This window comes from Mya arenaria, chromosome 10 (assembly GCF_026914265.1).
Source record: "Mya arenaria isolate MELC-2E11 chromosome 10, ASM2691426v1".
NCBI classification, from domain to species: Eukaryota; Metazoa; Mollusca; class Bivalvia; order Myida; family Myidae; genus Mya; species Mya arenaria.
Window position 1 is genome coordinate 59,515,529 of NC_069131.1, and position 25,246 is coordinate 59,540,774.

Here is a 25,246-nt window from a genome sequence, read left to right on the forward strand (position 1 = left end):
ACTGTGTGGCAAATAGGAAAAACCTGAAGTCAGCACTGTGCTTCAGATAAAAAAGTGACATTTAATAAACTTGAAGGTTGTACTAATATTTCTTTCATGTAACATTAATTCAATGCGCAGTGTAAAAATGCTTATTTTCTCATGATTATATTAATTTAAAAGTGAATTTGGAAGGAGGAAATATTAGACTGTAAATTTCAAGTGATATTTAATAAACTTGAAGTTTGTATTAATATTTCTTTCATGTGACATTGATTTTTACGAAAATGCATGGAAAGAGGTTATATAAGACTGCTGACAAAAACTTAAAATGCAGATTTTTAAATTAAAGTTCAAAAATTGATTTTTTATCCATTTTTCTTAAACCGTTAGTAACAAAAAATAAAAGAGTTGTAAAAACGGTATATCTGTGAGGGTGCAGCTTTAATTTAAAATTGAAATTGGTAGGAGGGAATTTTAGACTGTAAATTCCAAGCTTATTGTCAGATCAACAACCATGTACATGACAAAATGAGCATGTGAACTTACCAGTATATAAGATTGTGTCATCGACTGTATGTAGTGTAAGTTAACATAATAGACAACACAATTTTAAGCATTTAATTGTTTTCAAATATCAAATAATGTGTCTTAACTTTGCTTACATTTGACGTTAGAGATTTTGGTATTTTCATCAACACATTGATAAATACAATTAGTGTTAAAAGTGGAATAAATTGTCTGTTCTCTGGGGCTCTTTAGGCGGCATAGACTGCCCTTCGTATCATTTAAAATAGTGTAGTGAAAAAAAAAAGTTATCTTTGTTTTAAGTCTCCACTGTTGGATTTAATTAGTACATTTATTTTTGCAGTCGCAAAATAGCTCATAAAGGTCGTAGTCGTGTTTGAATAACAAACTTGCAGAAAAGTTTATATTGCACTCACAATGCTTAGATTATAGTTTTAAGTTTATATTTGCAGTCAGAAAAAAGCTCGTGTGCCAATTGTGTCTGTTGTCTTGTGACGTTGTGTGTCACTCGTAGAGTGTCTGTTGTCTTGTCACGTTGTGTGTGTCTCTCGTAGAGTGTCTGTTGTTTTGTGACGTTGTTCGTCTCTCGTAGAATGTCTGTTTTCTTGTGACGTTTTGTGTCTCTCGTAGAGTGTCTGTTGTCTTGTGACGTTTTGTGTCTCTCGTAGAGTGTTTGTTGTCTTGTGACGTTGTGTGTCTCTCGTAGAGTGTCTGTTGTCTTGTGACGTTGTGTGTCTCTCGTAGAGTGTCTGTTGTCTTGTGACGTGTTGTGTCTCTCGTAGAGTGTCTGTTGTCTTGTGCCGTGTTGTGTTTCTCGTAGAGTGTCTGTTGTCTCGTGACGTTGTGTGTCTCTCGTAGAGTGTCTGTTGTCTCGTGACGTTTTGTGTCTCTCGTAGAGTGGCTATTGTCTCGTGACGTTTTGTGTCTCTCGTAGAGTGGCTGTTGTCTGGTGACGTTTTGTGTCTCTCGTAGAGTGGCTGTTGTCTGGTGACGTTTTGTGTCTCTCGTAGAGTGTCTGTCGTCTTGTGACGTTTTGTGTCTCTCGTAGAGTGTCTGTCGTCTTGTGACGTTTTGTGTCTCTTGTAGAGTGTCTTTTGTCTTGTGACGTTTTGTGTCTCTCGTAGAGTGTCTGTTGTCTTGTGACGTTTTGTGTCTCTCGTAGAGTGTCTGTTGTCTTGTGACGTTTTGTGTCTCTCGTAGAGTGTCTGTCGTCTTGTGACGTTGTGTGTCTCTCGTAGAGTGTCTGTTGTCTTGTGACGTTGTGTGTCTCTCGTAGAGTGTCTGTCGTCTTGTGACGTTGTGTGTCTCTCGTAGAGTGTCTGTTGTCTTGTGATGTTTTGTGTCTCTCGTAGAGTGTCTGTTGTCTTGTGAAGTTTTGTGTCTCTCGTAGAGTGTCTGTCGTCTTGTGGCGTTTTGTGTCTCTCGTAGAGTGTCTGTCGTCTTGTGACGTTGTGTGTCTCCATTAGAGTGTCTGTTGTCTTGTGACGTTTTGTGTCTCTCGTAGAGGGTCTGTTGTCTTGTGAAGTTTTGTGTCTCTCGTAGAGTGTCTGTCGTCTTGTGGCGTTTTGTGTCTCTCGTAGAGTGTCTGTCGTCTTGTGACGTTTTGTGTCTCTCGTAGAGTGTCTGTCGTCTTGTGACGTTTTGTGTCTCTCGTAGAGTGTCTGTTGTCTTGTGACGTTGTTCGCCTCTCGTAGATTGTCTGTTGTCTTGTGACGTTTTGTGTCTCTCGTAGAGTGTCTGTTGTCTTGTGACGTTTTGTGTCTCTCGTAGAGTGTCTGTTGTCTTGTGACGTTTTGTGTCTCTCGTAGAGTGTCTGTCGTCTTGTGACGTTTTGTGTCTCTCGTAGAGTGTCTGTTGTCTTGTGACGTTGTGTGTCTCTCGTAGAGTGTCTGTCGTCTTGTGACGTTGTGTGTCTCTCGTAGAGTGTCTGTTGTCTTGTGACGTTTTGTGTCTCTCGTAGAGTGTCAGCTGTCTTGTGACGTTGTGTGTCTCTCGTAGAGTGTCAGCTGTCTTGTGACGTTGTGTGTCTCTCGTAGAGTGTCTGTTGTCTTGTGACGTTTTGTGTCTCTCGTAGAGTGTCTGTTGTCTTGTGACGTTTTGTGTCTCTCGTTGAGTGTCTGTTGTCTTGTGACGTTGTGTGTCTCTCGTAGAGTGTCTACTCTCTTGTGATGTTGTGTGTCTCTCGTAGAGTGTTTGTTGTCTTGTCACGTTGTGTGTGTCTCTCGTAAAGTGTCTGTTGTTTTGTGACGTTGTTCGTCTCTCGTAGAGTGTCTGTCGTCTTGTGACGTTTTGTGTCTCTCGTAGAGTGTCTGTCGTCTTGTGACGTTGTGTGACTCTCGTTGAGTGTCTGTTGTCTTGTGACGTTTTGTTTCTCTCGTTGAGTGTCTACTATCTTGTGATGTTGTGTGTCTCTCGTAGAGTGTTTGTTGTCTTGTCACGTTGTGTGTGTCTCTCGTAGAGTGTCTGTTGTTTTGTGACGTTGTTCATCTCTCGTAGAGTGTCTGTCGTCTTGTGACGTTTTGTGTCTCTCGTAGAGTGTCTGTCGTCTTGTGACGTTGTGTGTCTCTCGTAGAGTGTCTGTTGTCTTGTGACGTTGTGTGTCTCTCGTAGAGTGTCAGCTGTCTTGTGACGTTTTGTGTCTCTCGTAGAGTGTCAGCTGTCTTGTCACGTTGTGTGTCTCTCGTAGAGTGTCTGTCGTCTTGTGACGTTGTGTGTCTCTCGTAGAGTGTCTCTTGTCTTGTGACGTTGTTCGTCTCTCGTAGAATGTCTCTTGTCTTGTGACGTTGTTCGTCTCTCGTAGAATGTCTGTCGTCTTGTGACGTTGTGCGTCTCTCGTAGAGTGTCTGTTGTCTTGTGACGTTGTTCGCCTCTCGTAGAGTGTCTGTTGTTTTGTGACGTTGTTCGTCTCTCGTAGAGTGTCTGTTGTCTTGTGACGTTGTTCGCCTCTCGTAGAGTGTCTGTTGTTTTGTGACGTTGTTTGTCTCTCGTAGAGTGTTTGTTGTCTTGTGACGTTGTTCGTCTCTCGTAGAGTGTTTGTTGTCTTGTGACGTTGTTCGTCTCTCGTAGAGTGTCTGTTGTCTTGTGACGTTGTGTGTCTCTCGTAGAGTGTCTGTCGTCTTGTGACGTTTTGTGTCTCTTGTAGAGTGTCTGTTGTCTTGTGACGTTTTGTGTCTCTCGTAGAGTGTCTGTTGTCTTGTCACGTTGTGTGTGTCTCTCGTAGAGTGTCTGTTGTTTTGTGACGTTGTTCGTCTCTCGTAGAGTGTTTGTTGTTTTGTGACGTTGTTCGTCTCTCGTAGAATGTCTGTTGTCTTGTGACGTTGTTCGTCTCTCGTAGAATGTCTGTTGTCTTGTGACGTTGCATGTCTCTCGTAGTGTCTGCTGTCTTGTGACGTTGTGTGTCTCTCGTAGAGTGTTTGTTATGTTGTGAGGTTGTGTGTCTTTCTACTTTTGGGTTACTCTCGGTGAAATAGAGTGCTATATAAACTTACACTGAAACATAACCTGTATCCTATGACAGTTTTATGGTCGAACTCGAAACTAAGTTCCTCAGGAACCTTCAATAATGAATATACCTATGGTTTATGTTTACATAGGTAACTCAATCCTTTGTTTGAATAAACGGTTAATTATAACGGTTTACTTACCGAAGGTCTTTGTTTTTATCACCATTATTTTGTTAGGATATATGTGCCTTTTGTTATGTTCCACTCAGTAACCGTGTTTCTTATCAGTAATCTATGGCGACGACCACGTACCATTTAACCCTATGCTTACAGGCGCCTATACGCGAGTACGCGGCAGAATCCACATGATTCTTAAAAAAAAGTATATAAAAAATCAGCCAAAGTTGCAGTGTGCGTACTTGACTACATGACCCTAAAACTGTCCATTTTCCAGTACTAAATAAAGCACCTCAGGATGCACCAGATTGCTCCATGGTTTTAAAAAAAAATCAAGGGGTCATGCCCCGGACCCCCCTAGCACAATTATGAATCCACATGAATATAGGGTAGGCTACACCCCTGGCTTACTCATCGAATAGTCGAACACAACGTGTGTAAATATGATATGGTGGCAAATGATGAGACTGGCCGAAATCGGTATGTTTGATAGCGTATACATGTACCTCCACCCCACCCAAAGCCACGTTTCAAATCTGTATTTTTCGGTTTTGGGGCGGACGGGCGGAGGGGGCGTTCTAGGTTCCCTCTAAGTGCGTTTCCTCGTCAACGTCAAGTCCTGGAACAATCTCTGCAGCACATTACTATATATAGTGACTTTAACGGTCGTGAAAACTTGCAATAAAACATATTTTGTACAGAAATGTTTTGCAATGGAAATGTAGTTATTTTTTCCATTTGTTAACAGAGCTTTTTATATCCTATTAAAATCATTGGCTAGAGCACCGCCAGGCCTGATTCTCAGTTTAAAAGTACCATGCCCTTTCAATCAGTTGTCCCAGTCACCTGGCGAAGGGCACACCCATGGAATTTTAGACAAACCGCATTTTTTGTCTATATTCCACCCCTAAAGCTGTAGATTTTTTTCAAAAATGGGATTGAAGGTGTTGAAATTCAGGCATCAACAATATTTTGAGCATTTTGAGCACAAACAACGACCTATTTATACACAATTATTGGTTTTGTTAGGCATATCGCCACCACTTACTATCAGTATACTGTAGCCAAGATAGTAGTGTAAGCGGCCCAACTTTTCCGCGAAGATTAATATATGATGTAAGCGGCCCAATACAAATTTAGATTAAAAACTTCTAAAACTTCCTGGTTGGACTGATATAAAAAGTGTCGACATTGTCATCCGATTTTTACGGATTATTTGTTGAAAATGAACAGTTTTCTACGTTAAAAATGGCTTCTGATGTTAGAGACATTCTTCGCATGTCCAATATTGGACAAAACTGTTTACCTTTCAGAATACGAGCACATTTACAAGCTTTATTGATGGTTTTTATTTTGACAGTGCATTTGGTAAGTGTTGAACTATGATATGAAATATTTACCTGTATTAAATGATAAAAATATATAAAAAAAACAACTGTGTAATAATATATACTTGACCTAACAGCTGTATCAATACAATGTAAAATTTAAGGGAACTTTTGTAACAATTCATTTTCAGTGTTTTCTGTTGACTCTCTACTCAATTTCACCCAGGACCACCCTGGAGCACCCCTGATCAGGATAAATCTTGATCCAGGGTGTTCTATGTTAATCCAGGATTTTAGAGCATTTTGTTCATTTCTAGGCAAAATTGGAATTTTAGTCAAAATGATTCTTTTCCTCCCAGTTTGAAATAGAAAAAAAATTAGATCAGCATCAGTAATAGATGAAAAAAATTTGTTTGGATACTATCAAGGCGAATCATTTTCATTAATAACTTTCAAATGGCCTGTTGGGACTACACTGATCTGGACAAAACCTTGAAATTGAATCTCCCAGATATCAGTGAAAGGATCTATATAAAGGAAGAAATAATTTATCCATATAAATTAAAGTCTGTAACACATATCAGAAATTACTGTCAGTTCTACCTTGGATTTATTATTTGTTATTTGTCTCAGGTTCTCTTTTAATTTCCATCAGCTCTGAAATAATAATTATATATCATTCAACCACTTGTTTGTCCTATTAAATTAGCAATTTATCTGTTTATATTTGTTGACAACTAGAATATGCATATATGCAAAATATTTAAATGAGCCAAATTAAAAAAAAAATGAGTGCTGAGAGATGGTGTTGGTAGAAAAATGGTCAAAAGCAAGGTAACTAAGTTGATGTATGCTTGGTACTTAAATTGGTGAACTGTTATAAGCTATATAATATATTCAGCAGCTTCAGTACATGTAGAAACTTTCCTGCCAAAATTGATTAATTATTGGATACCTTTAAACTAATATAGTAGAAAACATGGGAGGGGTGGGTGGTGGAGGTAAGTAGGCATCGTTTTATGAACATGCTTTCATTGGTAATTGAGAGCCACTTTGAGCAAGGCACATGTGGCAAGCTGCCTGTCTGAATGAGCAACCTGAGATAAGAAACATTAACGTGAAGACTGCAATCTGATTGAAGTGGTATCAATACCATGTAAGCATGGATGATTGAGTACTTTATAGTCTGATTGGTTAAGTAATACTTAGATGAAATGAAGTAACATTTTAATGATTAAGAATGGGCAGAGTGAGCGAAGCAAACAAGCCTTTTTATACTCATTTAAAAGTTACTTCAGGTCATCTTACTGTCTTAGAATATTACCTGATTGGCTGACACATAATGGCTGCTGAATGCAAACTCTGCCGCATGGAGTTTGAATCAAATGAGTGGCAGTTGGCGGACCTTTAAATACCTCGGAAGTTTTAATTTTTAATGATTAAGCCTATTACTTAATGATTGCCTTTCTGTAATTTCATTAGCTGAAAATGTAGGTTGTATTCTAAGACTGGTATACCATGTATTTTACGTCCAGGGACAAAATTAAGCCCCCTTTAAGCTCCTGGGTTTGAAGCATTTTAAGAGCTTAAGATTACAATTAAACACATCTGTATTAATCTAGTTGTTAAGAGTTTAAAAAATGCCTACGCCTAAATAAAAATACATTTGGTTCGGGTTACCCAAACCTATCTACAATATTGGCGCCGACTCTATCGTTTTTATAGTCAGTTGTTAAAAAAAAATATGTAAAAAAAAAAGGTATTTTTTTTTAACTTGCTGTTTTAAAATGTAGTTATAAACCTTTAAAGCTATTAACAGAAGATACTTTAACACCAATTTCCAGTGATGTCAATAAAGCTCTTATATTTTAGCCTAATAAAAAAAAAAAAAAAAAAAAAAACCTGTTTTTGAAAAGGATGTATCCCTAACCAAACCATTTTATTTTTTTTGGCTCTAAGGACTGTGAATTATAGAATTATATGTTTTTTTTGTGAAATGTCCCTTTTCTTCTTTTTTCAGGTCACCGTTAATTCAGATACATTGACAGTCTGTGACGCCAACACCATCAACAAAACTGCTCCATGTTGCCTTTGTTTGTACAATGAAAGTTCCACTGAATGTAACAAAACGTGTCCAAGTGGGTTTTTCAAAGCTAACGGAACTGCTCATTCATGTCCTGTTGAAAAAACTAGTACCTTAACACCAACACAATCTAACTCATCAACAACAACTGAGGCTCCTGCAGAGCAAACACATGTGTACTGTATTCCAAATTGTAATGATAGCCAGTTTTATGTCAATGAAAGTTCTCGGTGCAAAGATTGTGATAAAAAGTGCTTAACGTGCGAAGCGGAAAGTTCGAATTGTATATTATGTAAGTTTGAATTTAATAAAACCTGCTACACTGAATGTCCCAATGATACTAAAGTGTGTGAAAATAAAACCGAAGGGACAAATGTTTGTAAAAGAAATTGTGAAAAGAAAAATGATCATGAGAATGTTGACGATGGTGCTAGTAAAACAGCTATTATAGCAGCTGCAGTTGGAGGTGTAGTTGGTGTTGTTGTTATCATCATCATTGTAGTTGTTGCTGTGTGTTTATGCAGAAGACGTCAGGCGATGTGTTTTGGTCAGACAGAGCAGACCCTCCGTGGGAAATCTGGGAAAAAGCGTACAGCGATGAGCGGAATTTTAGAGGTAAATTATGAGCAGGCTGTCTTTTTCAACTGAATGCATTTAATACATGAACCACAACCAGCAGAAATATGCCTTCTCACAAATATGATGTAAGCAAGAATTGTGATATAATAGTTTCATATAGCTGATAAAAGGGATGGCAGCGCAATGATTTTTTTAAGGTAAAAGGTATTTTGTAGTGATTCATTTACTTTTTGTCACCTTCTTGCGAGATACAGTTGTCGCAATGGTGGTTCTGTGTATGTGATTGCCTCCGTCCGTCCAGACTTAATTTGTCCTAGCTGTATTTTGACCATGCAATGATGCATTACAGGATTTTTTAAAAAATCTTGCCATTAAGGTTCACCAAGATGAGGTGGCGCGGCTGCACACAAGCCCCAGGCCTGTACCTCAAACTGAGGCGTAGCTGGACCTTTTAAGAAGTATAGGCCCACTTGGTATGGGCGGGGGGGGGGGGAGGAACCTCCTCTGGGTCGATTTACTCCATATCCAAAATGGTGCGTTTTTGCGTATATCTGAAGCCTTTCTAGCTTTATAAATATAATGCACTATAATATTTTGTTGTCCTTCTATTTACAGTAACAACTGAAATACAAAACTTTGATATGCACTTCAAAATAGTAAATACGTTATGGTTAAATAAGCTTGTCTAGTTGGTTTTGTTTACGATGATGTATCGAGAATCTTGAGTTCCTGCATTTGACTGAAGCAAAAGTGTTTATGATTTTATTTATGTCTATGTCAACATCTCGATAAATACGAAGGACGCCAAGTGCGGACAGCCTCTTGCCAGTCATTGTAAAGCGAATGTATCTCTTGATACGCCTCATGGAACTGAACGAGCCCAATGTGGATGCGGCAGGCATGGTCAGCAGTATCTGTAATATGATGTTTATGCACTGATATGCTTCCTCCAATGTCTTGTTGAGGGTCATCTGCATTTCCTCTGGCTTTGCAACTCTTGCCAAGTCTTGGGCAGGTCTGGTTCATAGGCCCCGTAGATCCTGTCCACATTGGTCGGCTGGATACCTTCAAATTTGGTCGGAGTTAACCACTGAGACTGAAAGCTCTCTTCATTCTTCAGGATACGAGTATCAATTTCTTGAAGTAGGTGGTCAACAAAAAAAGAAGACGTACGTCACATTTCCAATACTGACTCTGGTCCTGTCGTTCATAGTTCGCCCTGTTCCTCTGTCTGGCTGCGTGTCATGGCACTTATAAGCATATACACTATTACCGCTTGAAGTACTAATCTACATCCTACTAGATTGTTCAAGATAATTTTATGCTCTCTTTCCATAAACTGGAACTGCAGTATAGCGTTGAGGTGATCGCTGGCTTTGATGTCAACATGGACGACAAAGTGGTAGGCATTATATGTTCGAAGCGCATCTGCCCTTCTCATCCAGCTAGTTTTACACAAAGTCTTCAACTTTTGTCGACCTTCCATCGTTTGCTTAGTAACAACGTATTCTGACAGTTCATCAGCAAATGCAATATCCTGCACTGTAGACACAACGGTCCTGACACATGGAAGTTTGTAGCTGTGGATCAATGACAAGTTTATGGGCAATGCTTCATGCTTCATTGTCCGCCATGTTTCATGCGCAATCATAAAACTGGCCCTTATATTCAAAATATCTAAGCCGGTGTCTTGCCTTGTACTCGAATATACTCTTTTGACTTGCAGGTGACAAACCCTAAAATCTGTTAACGATATGCTTTTCTTCTACCTTGAAATAAAAAGCATACGAACGCAGCTAGCTGTGCCTTTGTTGAACAGCCATAAAAGAGAAGAGACCAGACTGAGTTTACAGTTAGATATGATTGTACTGAAAACCGGATCTGCGCAGATACCCAAAAGTTTTTGATATACGGCGATTTTTGTTTCCCTTGCTTCCATTTGTTTATAATAATCTAAAATAATAATCATTTCTTCTTGTCCAAATTTTCCGAAACATTTCCGATTAAACAACAGTCACACAGTTACATGTACTGTGATGGAAATTTGAAATCACTGACCATCTCCCACTTCTGTGATAAATGTCTGAGTTTCCATCATTCCAAGATGCATCAGAATTTCCAGGGTGGGGGTAATGAGGAGACATATTCAGTGACATTCAAAATTCCCTCCCGCTTCACAACTCCATATTTGTAAACAATATCGAGTTAAACTGACACTATAATTGCAATAATGCGCTTGCCGGTTGCTGCAAAAATGTTATCGAAACGATAGGTTTGACCGTCTTCAAAAAAGTAGGCACTTGACTGAATTTAAAAAAAGAATGCTCAGTTTGCCGGGAGGGAAAGTTGAGTGCAAAGTAGGCTTAAGCTGTCTCCCCCCTACCTTTCAGTTTTTATTGCGGATTTGGACGTTTTGTGTAAACGAAGTGTAGGCCCATGCCTATTGGAGCTACGCCAATGTCAAAGGTCAATGTCAAGGCTAGAGGTCAAAGGTTGTCTGGGCTTTATCTTGACCATGCATTATAGAATTTGAAAAAATCTTGCCATGAAGGTTCACTATATTGTGGTTGCGTGCTGCGCACCAGAACCAGGTCTTCATGTCAAGGTCAGGGTTAGAGGTCAAAGGTTGAAATGATCCTTGTCCAGGCTATATCTTGACCATGCATTATAGGATTTTCAAAAATCTTGCCATGAAATTTCACCATGATGAGGTGGCATGTCACGCACAAGACCAAGGTCTTCATGTCAAGGTCAAGGTTAGAGGTCAAAGGTTGAAATGACCCTTGTCGGGGCTCTATCTTGACGATGCATTTTAGGACTTTCAAAAAACTTGCCATGAAGGTTTACCATGATGAGGCGGCATGCCAAACATAAGACCAAGGTCTGCCTCTTTCCTACAGCACCCTGCCTCTTTCCTACATCACCCTGCCTCTTTTCTACAGCACCCTGCCCCTTTTCTACAGCACCCTGCCCCTTTATTACAGCACCCTGCCTCTTTTCTACAGCACCCTGCCTCTTTCCTACAGGACCCTGCCCCTTTTCTACAGCAACCTGCCCCTTTTCTACAGCACCCTGCCCCTTTTCTACAGCACTCTGCCTCTTTCCTACAGGACCCTGTCCTTTTTCTACAGCACCCTGCCTCTTTTTTACAGCACCCTGCCTCATTCCTACAGGACCCTGCCCCTTTTCTCCAGCACCCTGCCCCTTTTCTACAGCACCCTGCCACTTTCCTACAGGACCCTGCCCCTTTTCTACAGCACCCTGCCTCTTTTCTACAGGACCCTGCCCCTTTCCTACAGGACCCTGCCCCTTTTCTACAGCACCCTGCCTCTTTTCTACAGCACCCTGCCTCTTTCCTACAGGACCCTGCCCCTTTTCTACAGCACCCTGCCTCTTTCCTACAGGACCCTGCCCCTTTCCTACAGCACCCTGCCTCTTTCCTGCAGGACCCTGCCTCTTTTCTACAGGACCCTGCCCCTTTTCTACAGCACCCTGCCTCTTTCCTACAGGACCCTGCCCCTTTTCTACAGCACCCTGCCTCTGTCCTACAGGACCCTGCCCCTTTTCTACAGCACCCTGCCTCTTTCCTACAGGACCCTGCCTCTTTCCTACAGGACCCTGCCTCTTTCCTACAGGACCCTGCCCCTTTTCTACAGCACCCTGCCCCTTTTCTACAGCACCCTGCCTCTTTTCTACAGCACCCTGCCACTTTCCTACAGCACCCTGCCCCTTTTCTACAGCACCCTGCCTCTTTTCTACAGCACCCTGCCTCTTTCCTACAGGACCCTGCCCCTTTTCTACAGCACCCTGCCTCTTTTCTACAGCACCCTGCCTCTTTCCTACAGGACCCTGTCCCTTTTCTACAGCACCCTGCCTCTTTCCTACAGCACCCTGCCTCTTTCCTACAGGACCCTGCCCCTTTTCTACAGCACCCTGCCTCTTTCCTACAGCACCCTGCCTCTTTCCTACAGGACCCTGTCCCTTTTCTCCAGCACCCTGCCTCTTTCCTACAGCACCCTGCCTCTTTCCTACAGGACCCAGCCCATTTTCTACAGCACTCTGCCTCTTTTCTACAGCATCCTGCCTCTTTCCTACAGGACCCTGCCCCTTTTCTACAGCACCCTGCCTCATTTTTACAGCACCCTGCCTCTTTCCTAGACCCTGCCTCTTTCCTACAGCACCCTGCCCCTTTCCTACAGCACCCTGCCTCTTTTCTACAGCACCCTGCCTCTTTCCTACAGGACCCTGCCCCTTTCCTACAGCACCCTGCCCCTTTTCTACAGCACCCTGCCTCTTTCCTACAGGACCCTGCCCCTTTTCTACAGCACCCTGCCTATTTCCTACAGGACCCTGCCCCTTTTCTACAGCACCCTGCCTCTTTCCTACAGGACCCTGCCCCTTTCCTACAGCACCCTGCCCCTTTTCTACAGCACCCTGCCTCTTTTCTACAGCACCCTGCCTCTTTCCTACAGGACCCAGCCCATTTTCTACATCACTCTGCCTCTTTCCTACAGCACCCTGTCCCTTTTCTACAGCACCCTGCCTCTTTCCTGCAGGACCCTGCCTCTTTCCTACAGGACCCAGCCCATTTTCTACATCACTCTGCCTCTTTTCTACAGGACCCTGCCCCTTTCCTACAGCACCCTGCCTCTTTCCTGCAGGACCCTGCCTCTTTCCTACAGGACCCAGCCCATTTTCTACATCACTCTGCCTCTTTCCTACAGCACCCTGTCCCTTTTCTACAGCACCCTGCCTCTTTCCTGCAGGACCCTGCCTCTTTCCTACAGGACCCAGCCCATTTTCTACAGCACCCTGCCTTTTTCCTGCAGGACCCTGCCTCTTTCCTACAGCACCCTGCCCCTTTTCTACAGGACCATGTCCCTTTTCTACAGCACCCTGCCTCTTTCCTACAGGACCCTGCCTCTTTCCTACAGCACCCTGCCCCTTTTCTACAGCACCCTGCCTCTTTCCTACAGGACCCTGCCCCTTTCCTACAGCACCCTGCCTCTTTTCTACAGCACCCTGCCTCTTTCCTACAGGACCCAGCCCATTTTCTACAGCACCCTGCCTCTTTTCTACAGGACCCTGCCCCTTTCCTACAGCACCCTGTCCCTTTTCTACAGCACCCTGCCTCTTTTCTACAGCACCCTGCCTCTTTCCTACAGGACCCAGCCCATTTTCTACATCACTCTGCCTCTTTCCTACAGCACCCTGCCTCTTTTCTACAGCACCCTGCCTCTTTTCTACAGGACCCTGCCTCTTTCCTACAGCACCCTGCCTCTTTTCTCCAGCACCCTGCCTCTTTCCTACAGCACCCTGCCTCTTTTTCTCCAGCACCCTGCCTCTTTCCTACAGCACCCTGCCTCTTTTCTACAGGACCCTGTCCCTTTTCTACAGCACCCTGCCTCTTTTCTACAGCACCCTGCCTCTTTCCTACAGGACCCAGCCCATTTTCTACATCACCCTGCCTCTTTCCTACAGCACCCTGCCTCTTTTCTACAGGACCCTGTCCCTTTTCTACAGCACCCTGCCTCTTTCCTACAGCACCCTGCCTCTTTCCTACAGGACCCAGCCCATTTTCTACATCACCCTGCCTCTTTCCTACAGGAACCTGCCCCTTTCCTACAGCACCCTGCCTCTTTCCTACAGGACCCTGCCCCTTTTCTACAGCACCCTGCCTCTTTTCTACAGCACCCTGCCTCTTTCCTACAGGACCCTGCCCCTTTTCTACAGCACCCTGCCTCTTTTCTACAGCACCCTGTCCCTTTTCTACAGCACCCTGCCCCTTTTCTACAGGACCCTGCCTCTTTCCTACAGGACCCTGCCTCTTTCCTACAGGACCCTGCCTCTTTCCTACAGGACCCAGCCCATTTTCTACAGCACCCTGCCCCTTTTCTACAGGACCATGTCCCTTTTCTACAGCACCCTGCCTCTTTCCTACAGGACCCTGCCCCTTTCCTACAGGACCCTGCCCCTTTTCTACAGCACCCTGCCTCTTTCCTACAGGACCCTGCCCCTTTTCTACAGCACCCTGCCCCTTTTCTACAGCACCCTGCCTCTTTCCTACAGGACCCTGCCCCTTTCCTACAGGACCCTGCCTCTTTCCTACAGCACCCTGCCTCTTTCCTACAGGACCCTGCCCCTTTCCTACAGCACCCTGCCCCTTTTCTACAGCACCCTGCCTCTTTCCTACAGGACCCTGTCCCTTTTCTACAGCACCCTGCCTATTTCCTTCAGGACCCTGCCCCTTTCCTACAGCACCCTGCCTCTTTCCTACAGGACCCTGCCCCTTTTCTACAGCACCCTGCCCCTTTTCTACAGCACCCTGCCTCTTTTCTACAGCACCCTGCCTCTTTCCTACAGGACCCAGCCCATTTTCTACATCACTCTGCCTCTTTCCTACAGCACCCTGTCCCTTTTCTACAGCACCCTGCCTCTTTCCTGCAGGACCCTGCCTCTTTCCTACAGGACCCAGCCCATTTTCTACATCACTCTGCCTCTTTTCTACAGGACCCTGCCCCTTTCCTACAGCACCCTGCCTCTTTCCTGCAGGACCCTGCCTCTTTCCTACAGGACCCAGCCCATTTTCTACATCACTCTGCCTCTTTCCTACAGCACCCTGTCCCTTTTCTACAGCACCCTGCCTCTTTCCTGCAGGACCCTGCCTCTTTCCTACAGGACCCAGCCCATTTTCTACAGCACCCTGCCTTTTTCCTGCAGGACCCTGCCTCTTTCCTACAGCACCCTGCCCCTTTTCTACAGGACCATGTCCCTTTTCTACAGCACCCTGCCTCTTTCCTACAGGACCCTGCCCCTTTCCTACAGGACCCTGCCCCTTTTCTACAGCACCCTGCCTCTTTCCTACAGGACCCTGCCCCTTTTCTACAGCACCCTGCCTCTTTCCTGCAGGACCCTGCCTCTTTCCTGCAGGACCCTGCCTCTTTCCTACAGGACCCAGCCCATTTTCTACAGCACCCTGCCTCTTTTCTACAGGACCCTGCCCCTTTCCTACAGCACCCTGCCCCTTTTCTACAGCACCCTGCCTCTTTCCTACAGCACCCTGCCTCTTTCCTACAGGACCCAGCCCATTTTCTACATCACTCTGCCTCTTTCCTACAGCACCCTGTCCCTTTTCTACAGCACCCTGCCTCTTTCCTGCAGGACCCTGCCTCTTTCCTACAGGACCCAGCCCATTTTCTACATCACTCTGCCTCTTTTCTACAGGACCCTGCCCCTTTCCTACAGCACCCTGCCTCTTTCCTGCAGGACCCTGCCTCTTTCCTACAGGACCCAGCCCATTTTCTACATCACTCTGCCTCTTTCCTACAGCACCCTGTCCCTTTTCTACAGCACCCTGCCTCTTTCCTGCAGGACCCTGCCTCTTTCCTACAGGACCCAGCCCATTTTCTACAGCACCCTGCCTTTTTCCTGCAGGACCCTGCCTCTTTCCTACAGCACCCTGCCCCTTTTCTACAGGACCATGTCCCTTTTCTACAGCACCCTGCCTCTTTCCTACAGGACCCTGCCCCTTTCCTACAGGACCCTGCCCCTTTTCTACAGCACCCTGCCTCTTTCCTACAGGACCCTGCCCCTTTTCTACAGCACCCTGCCTCTTTCCTGCAGGACCCTGCCTCTTTCCTACAGGACCCAGCCCATTTTCTACAGCACCCTGCCTCTTTTCTACAGGACCCTGCCCCTTTCCTACAGCACCCTGTCCCTTTTCTACAGCACCCTGCCTCTTTTCTACAGCACCCTGCCTCTTTCCTACAGGACCCAGCCCATTTTCTACATCACTCTGCCTCTTTCCTACAGCACCCTGCCTCTTTTCTACAGCACCCTGCCTCTTTTCTACAGCACCCTGCCTCTTTCCTACAGCACCCTGCCCCTTTTCTACAGCACCCTGCCTCTTTCCTACAGCACCCTGCCTCTTTTTCTCCAGCACCCTGCCTCTTTCCTACAGCACCCTGCCTCTTTTCTACAGCACCCTGTCCCTTTTCTACAGCACCCTGCCTCTTTTCTACAGCACCCTGCCTCTTTCCTACAGGACCCAGCCCATTTTCTACATCACCCTGCCTCTTTCCTACAGCACCCTGCCTCTTTTCTACAGGACCCTGTCCCTTTTCTCCAGCACCCTGCCTCTTTCCTACAGCACCCTGCCTCTTTCCTACAGGACCCAGCCCATTTTCTACATCACCCTGCCTCTTTCCTACAGGAACCTGCCCCTTTCCTACAGCACCCTGCCTCTTTCCTACAGGACCCTGCCCCTTTTCTACAGCACCCTGCCTCTTTTTTACAGCACCCTGCCTCTTTCCTACAGGACCCTGCCCCTTTTCTACAGCACCCTGCCTCTTTTCTACAGCACCCTGTCCCTTTTCTACAGCACCCTGCCCCTTTTCTACAGGACCCTGCCTCTTTCCTACAGGACCCTGCCTCTTTCCTACAGGACCCTGCCTCTTTCCTACAGGACCCAGCCCATTTTCTACAGCACCCTGCCCCTTTTCTACAGGACCATGTCCCTTTTCTACAGCACCCTGCCTCTTTCCTACAGGACCCTGCCCCTTTCCTACAGGACCCTGCCCCTTTTCTACAGCACCCTGCCTCTTTCCTACAGGACCCTGCCCCTTTTCTACAGCACCCTGCCCCTTTTCTACAGCACCCTGCCTCTTTCCTACAGGACCCTGCCCCTTTCCTACAGGACCCTGCCCCTTTTCTACAGCACCCTGCCTCTTTCCTACAGGACCCTGCCCCTTTCCTACAGCACCCTGCCCCTTTTCTACAGCACCCTGCCTCTTTCCTACAGGACCCTGTCCCTTTTCTACAGCACCCTGCCTATTTCCTTCAGGACCCTGCCCCTTTCCTACAGCACCCTGCCTCTTTCCTACAGGACCCTGCCCCTTTTCTACAGCACCCTGCCCCTTTTCTACAGCACCCTGCCTCTTTTCTACAGCACCCTGCCTCTTTCCTACAGGACCCAGCCCATTTTCTACATCACTCTGCCTCTTTCCTACAGCACCCTGCCTCTTTTCTACAGCACCCTGCCTCTTTTCTACAGCACCCTGCCTCTTTCCTACAGGACCCAGCCCATTTTCTACATCACTCTGCCTCTTTTCTACAGGACCCTGCCCCTTTCCTACAGCACCCTGCCTCTTTCCTGCAGGACCCTGCCTCTTTCCTACAGGACCCAGCCCATTTTCTACATCACTCTGCCTCTTTCCTACAGCACCCTGTCCCTTTTCTACAGCACCCTGCCTCTTTCCTGCAGGACCCTGCCTCTTTCCTACAGGACCCAGCCCATTTTCTACAGCACCCTGCCTTTTTCCTGCAGGACCCTGCCTCTTTCCTACAGCACCCTGCCCCTTTTCTACAGGACCATGTCCCTTTTCTACAGCACCCTGCCTCTTTCCTACAGGACCCTGCCCCTTTCCTACAGGACCCTGCCCCTTTTCTACAGCACCCTGCCTCTTTCCTACAGGACCCTGCCCCTTTTCTACAGCACCCTGCCTCTTTCCTGCAGGACCCTGCCTCTTTCCTACAGGACCCAGCCCATTTTCTACAGCACCCTGCCTCTTTTCTACAGGACCCTGCCCCTTTCCTACAGCACCCTGTCCCTTTTCTACAGCACCCTGCCTCTTTTCTACAGCACCCTGCCTCTTTCCTACAGGACCCAGCCCATTTTCTACATCACTCTGCCTCTTTCCTACAGCACCCTGCCTCTTTTCTACAGCACCCTGCCTCTTTTCTACAGGACCCTGCCTCTTTCCTACAGCACCCTGCCTCTTTTCTCCAGCACCCTGCCTCTTTCCTACAGCACCCTGCCTCTTTTTCTCCAGCACCCTGCCTCTTTCCTACAGCACCCTGCCTCTTTTCTACAGGACCCTGTCCCTTTTCTACAGCACCCTGCCTCTTTTCTACAGCACCCTGCCTCTTTCCTACAGGACCCAGCCCATTTTCTACATCACCCTGCCTCTTTCCTACAGCACCCTGCCTCTTTTCTACAGGACCCTGTCCCTTTTCTCCAGCACCCTGCCTCTTTCCTACAGCACCCTGCCTCTTTCCTACAGGACCCAGCCCATTTTCTACATCACCCTGCCTCTTTCCTACAGGAACCTGCCCCTTTCCTACAGCACCCTGCCTCTTTCCTACAGGACCCTGCCCCTTTTCTACAGCACCCTGCCTCTTTTTTACAGCACCCTGCCTCTTTCCTACAGGACCCTGCCCCTTTTCTACAGCACCCTGCCTCTTTTCTACAGCACCCTGTCCCTTTTCTACAGCACCCTGCCCCTTTTCTACAGGACCCTGCCTCTTTCCTACAGGACCCTGCCTCTTTCCTACAGGACCCTGCCTCTTTCCTACAGGACCCAGCCCATTTTCTACAGCACCCTGCCCCTTTTCTACAGGACCATGTCCCTTTTCTACAGCACCCTGCCTCTTTCCTACAGGACCCTGCCCCTTTCCTACAGGACCCTGCCCCTTTTCTACAGCACCCTGCCTCTTTCCTACAGGACCCTGCCCCTTTTCTACAGCACCCTGCCTCTTTCCTTCAGGACCCTGCCCCTTTTCTACAACACCCTGCCTCTTTTCTACAGCACCCTGTCCCTTTTCTACAGCACCCTGCCCTTATTTAAACCTGTCTTGAATTCTAGCTCACTTAAAAATATCAATACAGTGTAACAATCTACTTCAGGCTTATTTTAAATTAAATGCGTATTGGCTATGAAATTAAGCCAATGTCAACAAAATTGTCCTTTTCTTTTAGTAATCTTATCTTCCTTAACAGCTATTATATAAGATGTTTAATATGAAAGTGATGTATTGTGTGTACTTATCATGAGCAATTAGGAAGTAAAAAGATTGTTTACCAGGGTCGTACTTGAAGCACTTTGAAGTAGACGTGTGTAGGGACTTACAGCTCTAGGTCAGATGAGTCACGTGCATGAAAGCCCCCTTTTTATTTCTTTTTTCTGTATGTTTTATAAAAAAGCATTATTACATAGATCTCACTGAGGTGAAATCAAATATATAATTATTGAATACTTTTGTTTAAAAATGAAAACAAATGATCGTCAAAAAAATGATTTTTAGACAATTTTTTTACGTCAAAATGGAAAAGTTTAAGAATGCAATTTTGTTATGTTTCACATGTGGATGATAAAATCCGACCCTCGGGCACGCTGCATACTCATTATACTCGGTGAGCCTTGTTACTGGCTTACGTGCGTTCCTCAGGTTGGATTTTGTACTCCAAACCAGAAACACATGATTGAAATTATTATTTCAGCACTTTGATATTCGCTAGAATTGCCTTATATCTGGTGTGCATGAATATTAGAGTATGCCTGGCTATGGTTACACCCCTGCTTACAGATATAATGATGATACTGTGATTCACTCAAGCCTTCAACATTACTTCACTGTATATGATATATTTATTCTATATATCATAGTTGCAAGCAGGTGTATGTAGATTGGTTTACAATTGGCCGGCTCCAATTTTTCTAAACACCTTAAGCATTACAGTCTTAATTTACCAGGTTTCTTATTTCGTTAGCCTCATTAATAACATAAACATAAACTTAACAATAATAATAATAATAAAGAATTGATTACATGATTTTATTAGGTATATGCTTTTTGGTGGTTTAAAGAGATTTATCAGTGAAATTTAAATGATATTTCAGTGTACAGTCGTGAAATATTTCACTTTGTGAACACCTAAAGTGAATATTTCGCTTGTGGCTATGCCACTCGTAGAATATAGATTCACTCAGTTAAATATATTGCGATCTTTCACTGGACCCATCATTGCAATTTCTTGAAACATCATCAAGGGACTGTACACCGGATCGGCACAAAAAAATGTTATTTTTCTGTAACGAATCTCAGGAAAATAATGTTTTACTCTTTAATATCATAATTGTAAAAAAAACATGCCAAAATGTAAAAAAAAAACGAGTCGGAGACCGGGTTCGAACCGGTGGCGCCAAAATTGCAGTCCAGTTGAATCCACTGTGCTTCGAAGGCTTACACTAAGCAGTTGGAATATTTAAGCTATGTACCTTAAATGTTCATATCACATGATAACATCGACTAGCCAATCACACATAAGGAATGAATTTTACTTGGTAGACATACCTTAAAAGTAATCTTTTTTTATGGAAAAATTCGAAAAACTGTGAAAAATAAAATAATTGTAAACTTACAATGTGGTACTTCAATTAGTTACAAAGTTTCAATGCATATTGTACACATCGATACCAAGTTTATGTCAGTTTTTGACAATTTTCCCTTTTTTGCTGAATCATCATACGGAGTACATGCAGTCCCTTTTAGCCCCTTATTCATATCAGGATTAATCTTGATAAGCTCATTATTTTGTATGGTATAATTTGTGTAATATTTACATTCTTAAGATTTCTTGGACTTGAAAAGGAAATTATATAATTAATGTTTATCGCTATAATAAACTAATTTCTATTTAGTAAAATCATGACTCAGAGTAAGAACTTAATGATATCAGCTACTTAAGCTGGTTACGCATAGGAATTTTCAAGAAATTTGGGCTCAATTTGTAATGTACATAGAGTGGGACGTTCTTCCACCTTAAGTAAACAAATGACTAATGTTTATTGACGATTAAAACAATAAATAAAAAAGCCTTCTTAATTTTATATTATAAAGTTTGACAAACCATGATGTTTCAATTTAGGAAAGTTAATCGGAACTGTTGAAATTATGTCCTTAGGACAAACAAAGCATATCGATAAATTTTCATGCCTCACTTCAAAATGCCGAAGCTGCATTTTTGACTGTTTCGGAATTTTTACATCACTAAAATCATAAAGGCTGGCCACAATCTTACAGCAAAATGCCAAGTAAATAATCAAATGAGAAAATGGTGTTGAATCATGTGATCAAAATGTTGTGCAATGATTGGACATCTCACAGAGAAGCAAAAATGCCGAAATTTCAGAAATTGTAACTACAAAAATTGAATTTTTACATCACTAAAATCATAAAGGCTGGCCACAATCTTACAGCAAAATGCCAAGTAAATAATCAAATGAGAAAATGGTGTTGAATCATGTGATCAAAATGTTGAGCAATGATTGGACATCTCACAGAGAAGCAAAAATGCCGAAATTTCAGAAATTGTAACTACAAATGAAAATTGATTGGGCCATATTCAAAAATTGTAACTTCAGCATTTTGTAAAAAAAATGTGTGATCAAATTACCAAGATTAAATAATAAAATATTGCTACTCAGAAAACATGGGATTTTGTAGCTTTGACATTTTTGAATGTGAGGCCATCAATACATTTTAAACCAATGAAAATGCAGATAGGCACTAGACTTAATCATTTAGAATTTCATTATTCGCACATGTTTAAAGGTTGGCCTTCTGCCTCTCATTGGAAACAGTCACTTGCTTTGTCAGATTACACATTGACAATCTATTATCCAATGAGGTTGTATTCTTAGTCAGTAAGATGACCTGAAGTAATATCTTAATGATTAAGAAATTCCCGTTCGCTACACTCACTCCACCCATTCTTAATCATTAAGAATTTACTTCATGTCATTAAACTATTGCAAACACCCGTAGGAAGAAATTCACAACACCTGATGAACACAAAGATGAAGGAAATTAAATGGTATAAAATATTATATCATTCAGAATAGTGAATTTTGGTAAAAATTGAAATTTATTAAGCGTCTTGGATTTGTGAGTGGGTTTCAATTTCCGCCTCATTTTAGGTAGAGAAAAAAATGTTGTTTTAAAAGCTGCATTCTCACAGATTGACCATTTTGACAACTTTTTAAAATTTTGTTTTATTATAATGTCTGGAAACCTTATTTTGTGATATAAGACTGCTGACAAAAGATCAGATATCAACATTATTTTTTTAACCAGTCTTATATCACTGGAGGCCAGACATTTCTGTAATAATTGGCTAATTCCGTGACAAAAAATTAAAAAGTTAACTAAACGATCAATCTGTTACTCAGAGATGGTTTTATAACCAGACTTTGTCAAGATAGGAATGCTTGATATAATAATAATATTGAGATCAAAGGTGCTTTTTGATCATTGAATGAGTCCTCATGATATATTTCCACTTCCTCATTCAAATGATGACTTGTTGTTGCAAATTTCAAGTGTTATCATGAAGTGGGGAAATAATTTATCTGACCTTGTTGACTTCATGTGATATTTAGTTTGATTCATATCATTCATGGTATGTATATATAGCCATCTTATCTGCGAACATACCATGAAAATTTGAATATGTCGTAAGATCAAGATTTTCAATTAAATATTTAGGGATTGTCAAAAATCAAATTGGGACATTCACTTGAAAATCAAAATACTAAGCTATACTTAAGCCCTTAGCAATAAGAAATACAGTTTATTAATCTGGCCATTTTTGGACGGGACTGCCAAAGCAGTGCCGTTCATAGGCACCCGCTACATTTCGACAGGCATGCATCATTTGGTCCCCGGCTTCATACCTCAAACAGAAGCGTTCAGGAACCAGTGTTTAATTGGGAGGGGGGGGTCATTTTTCCAATTTCATTCTGAAAACGTAAAAAAAACACTTACTATTACTATTTTTTGTCAGTTGTATGATAAGGTGTGAAAAACTCTCATTGCCTTTTTGTTCTATTTTTGGTAACATACCAATACTACAAATTGATACGATAGTGGTCTTGTTTTTTTCACACATTTACGCGAACTTTATTCTTTTCTGTAGGTGTTGACATTTTGAGAACTAACCCGTACAATATATAATAAGGTTTATGCATAACATAACTTCATTCTCGACAGGTTATCTTTTACGATATACTGTCAAAAAGAAATCTTACATATTTTCATAAAAGGCACCTTTCAGTGCTATCCAAAAACAAATGATCACAATCAGTTCTTTTAAGTGCCTTTCCTAACATAAAACGAATTAAAATGAAACACATTTTGCATTATCATTGTATGGTTTTAAAGACAACCATCACCATTTTCACGAAAAAAATATTTTTTGTCACTGTCAACAAACATGGTGGCCGAAATTGACAGACTTTTTTGACATATTTTCTATGCGTCCTTTAACCCAAAACATAGATTAAACGTTTTTTTCTCAGATTTTTCACGGATTTTTTTGTCTGCGTCTTATACCCCCTATCGTCTTATACCCAGTCATTTATGGTAACATGTTAAAAATATTCAATAAAATGGAACTGTTTAAGTCCAGCTTTGATGGGAGCCTTTATAGAAACTAAAGTCAGGTGGTACTAAGCTGATATAATGTCTCCTCCCTCAAGGGGGGGACATATTGTTTTTACCCTGTCCATCAGTCTGTATGTTTGTTTCTGCTTAATAAGTATAGAATGCTTGGACCAAGAACTTTATACTTGGTATGCAGGCTGGTCATGAATATTACATGACCTCTATTGATTTTGGGATGAGTAGGTTGAAGGTCAAGATAGTGGTGAACTTAAGGTGAAAAAACGGTTCTGCTAAAAAAAACTAGAGAATGCTTGCAACCAAAATCTTCCTACTTGGTATGCCAGTTGGTCATGTCTACTTGATGACCCCTATTGGTCTTGGGATCAGTAGGTCAAAGGTCAAGGTCACAGTGACATTGAATTGAAAAAACAGTTTCCGCTCAATAACTAAAGAATAATTTTTGCTTGCACCGAGAATCTTCAGAATCTTCGTACTTGGTATGCCAGTTGGCCATGAATAGTTGATGACCTCTATTGATTTTGGGATCAGGAGGGCGAAGGTCAATGTTGCGGTGACCTTGAGGTGAAATATAGTTTCCGCTCAATAACCAAAGAATGCTTGCACCAAGGAACTTATTTGGTATATTAGTGGGTCATAATTAGTAGATGACTCCTATTGAATTTGAGTCAGTAGGTCTGTATGTCAAGGTCACAGTGACCTTTAGGTGAAATAATGGACTTTCATACTTAGTATGCAGGTTGGTCATGACTGCTAGATGACACCTATGATGTTCGTCTCAAGTCCAAAAGCACAAATTTCATCCCCATCTTTGATTATTAATCACCAGTACGACCACACAATGAGGGAGTCGAGTACGTTTTTAAAAAAGCAATCTCTAGTTTTAAAGATAATTAAAGTATTGCTGGTCAGTCCAGGAATGTCTTGGTTAGTCACACGAAAGACAACCTACCTTAAATAAAATTGCTAAAAACGCACCATTTCGAACTAGAAATTGTAAAAAAAAAATGTTTTCTTGGGTGAACCCTCAACCCCACTACCCCCCCCCCCCCCCTCGCCAACATTTTACACAATCCAAATTTTGATTTTGAGGAGCAGCGATTGTCAAAAGTCTGTTCCCCTAATTATAAGTCACGCCCCCTCTAACACTAAATCCTTGACCAGCCTCTGTTAACACAGTAATTATCAATTGAACCCAATCAAGCAATAAGTTCACAATAATGAGAATTCTTGCCACTGACATATGTCTGAACTTCATATATAATCATGTATAATTTCATTTCGCAAAAGTAATAAATTGGCATGATTTATAATAATTGGGGCTATTTTATGAGAAGGCTGTACCGTGAATGTTTTATCAAGAAATAATTACTTTTATTACTTAGATGATCGCGTCTTGACCCTGTACTATTCTATATAATTGTAACATTCTTTAGAATTGATTGGTGTAATACGCATGCATTTTATATATATATATATATATATATATATATATATATATATATATATTTTACATGCTTAAAAAACTTATATTATAATTATTTAATTCAAAATTGTAGAAAAAATACACTTAAAGTATAAAAAGAAACCTGACTTTAGTGGGGACCAAACCCACCCCAGTGTTGTCAAGAAAAAAAGATAAAACTGATACCAGTACCAATCGCCCACAAGGACTCATAATAAGCTGATGGATATTTTAACCTTTGTTGAATACATTGGCAGTATCAGGCGATAATGTCAATCACCCAGTCATGAAACAGCCTTTTGTTGAATCATGTTCCGTATTTAAAGGTTTTTAAAAACTGTGTTCAAGATCAATATTTGAGCATATATGATCATTTGTTGAAGGGTTCCTGAGTTGGCGCGCCAGTACCTTAGTTTTAACTCTC

General features: G+C 42.6%; 1 protein-coding gene across 1 annotated transcript in view; it reads left to right on the top strand.

The window, feature by feature from the left end:
* Nucleotides 1-5,268: 5,268 nt before the first annotated feature.
* Nucleotides 5,269-25,246, top strand: part of LOC128205138 (uncharacterized) — a 40,013-nt gene continuing 20,035 nt past the window's right edge. Inside the window, exons 1-2 of the mRNA XM_052906585.1 lie at nt 5,269-5,495; nt 7,476-8,153. Of these exons, the coding sequence (XP_052762545.1) occupies nt 5,376-5,495; nt 7,476-8,153 (798 nt within the window). The 5' untranslated portion in view covers nt 5,269-5,375. The remainder of the gene's footprint in view (nt 5,496-7,475; nt 8,154-25,246) is intronic.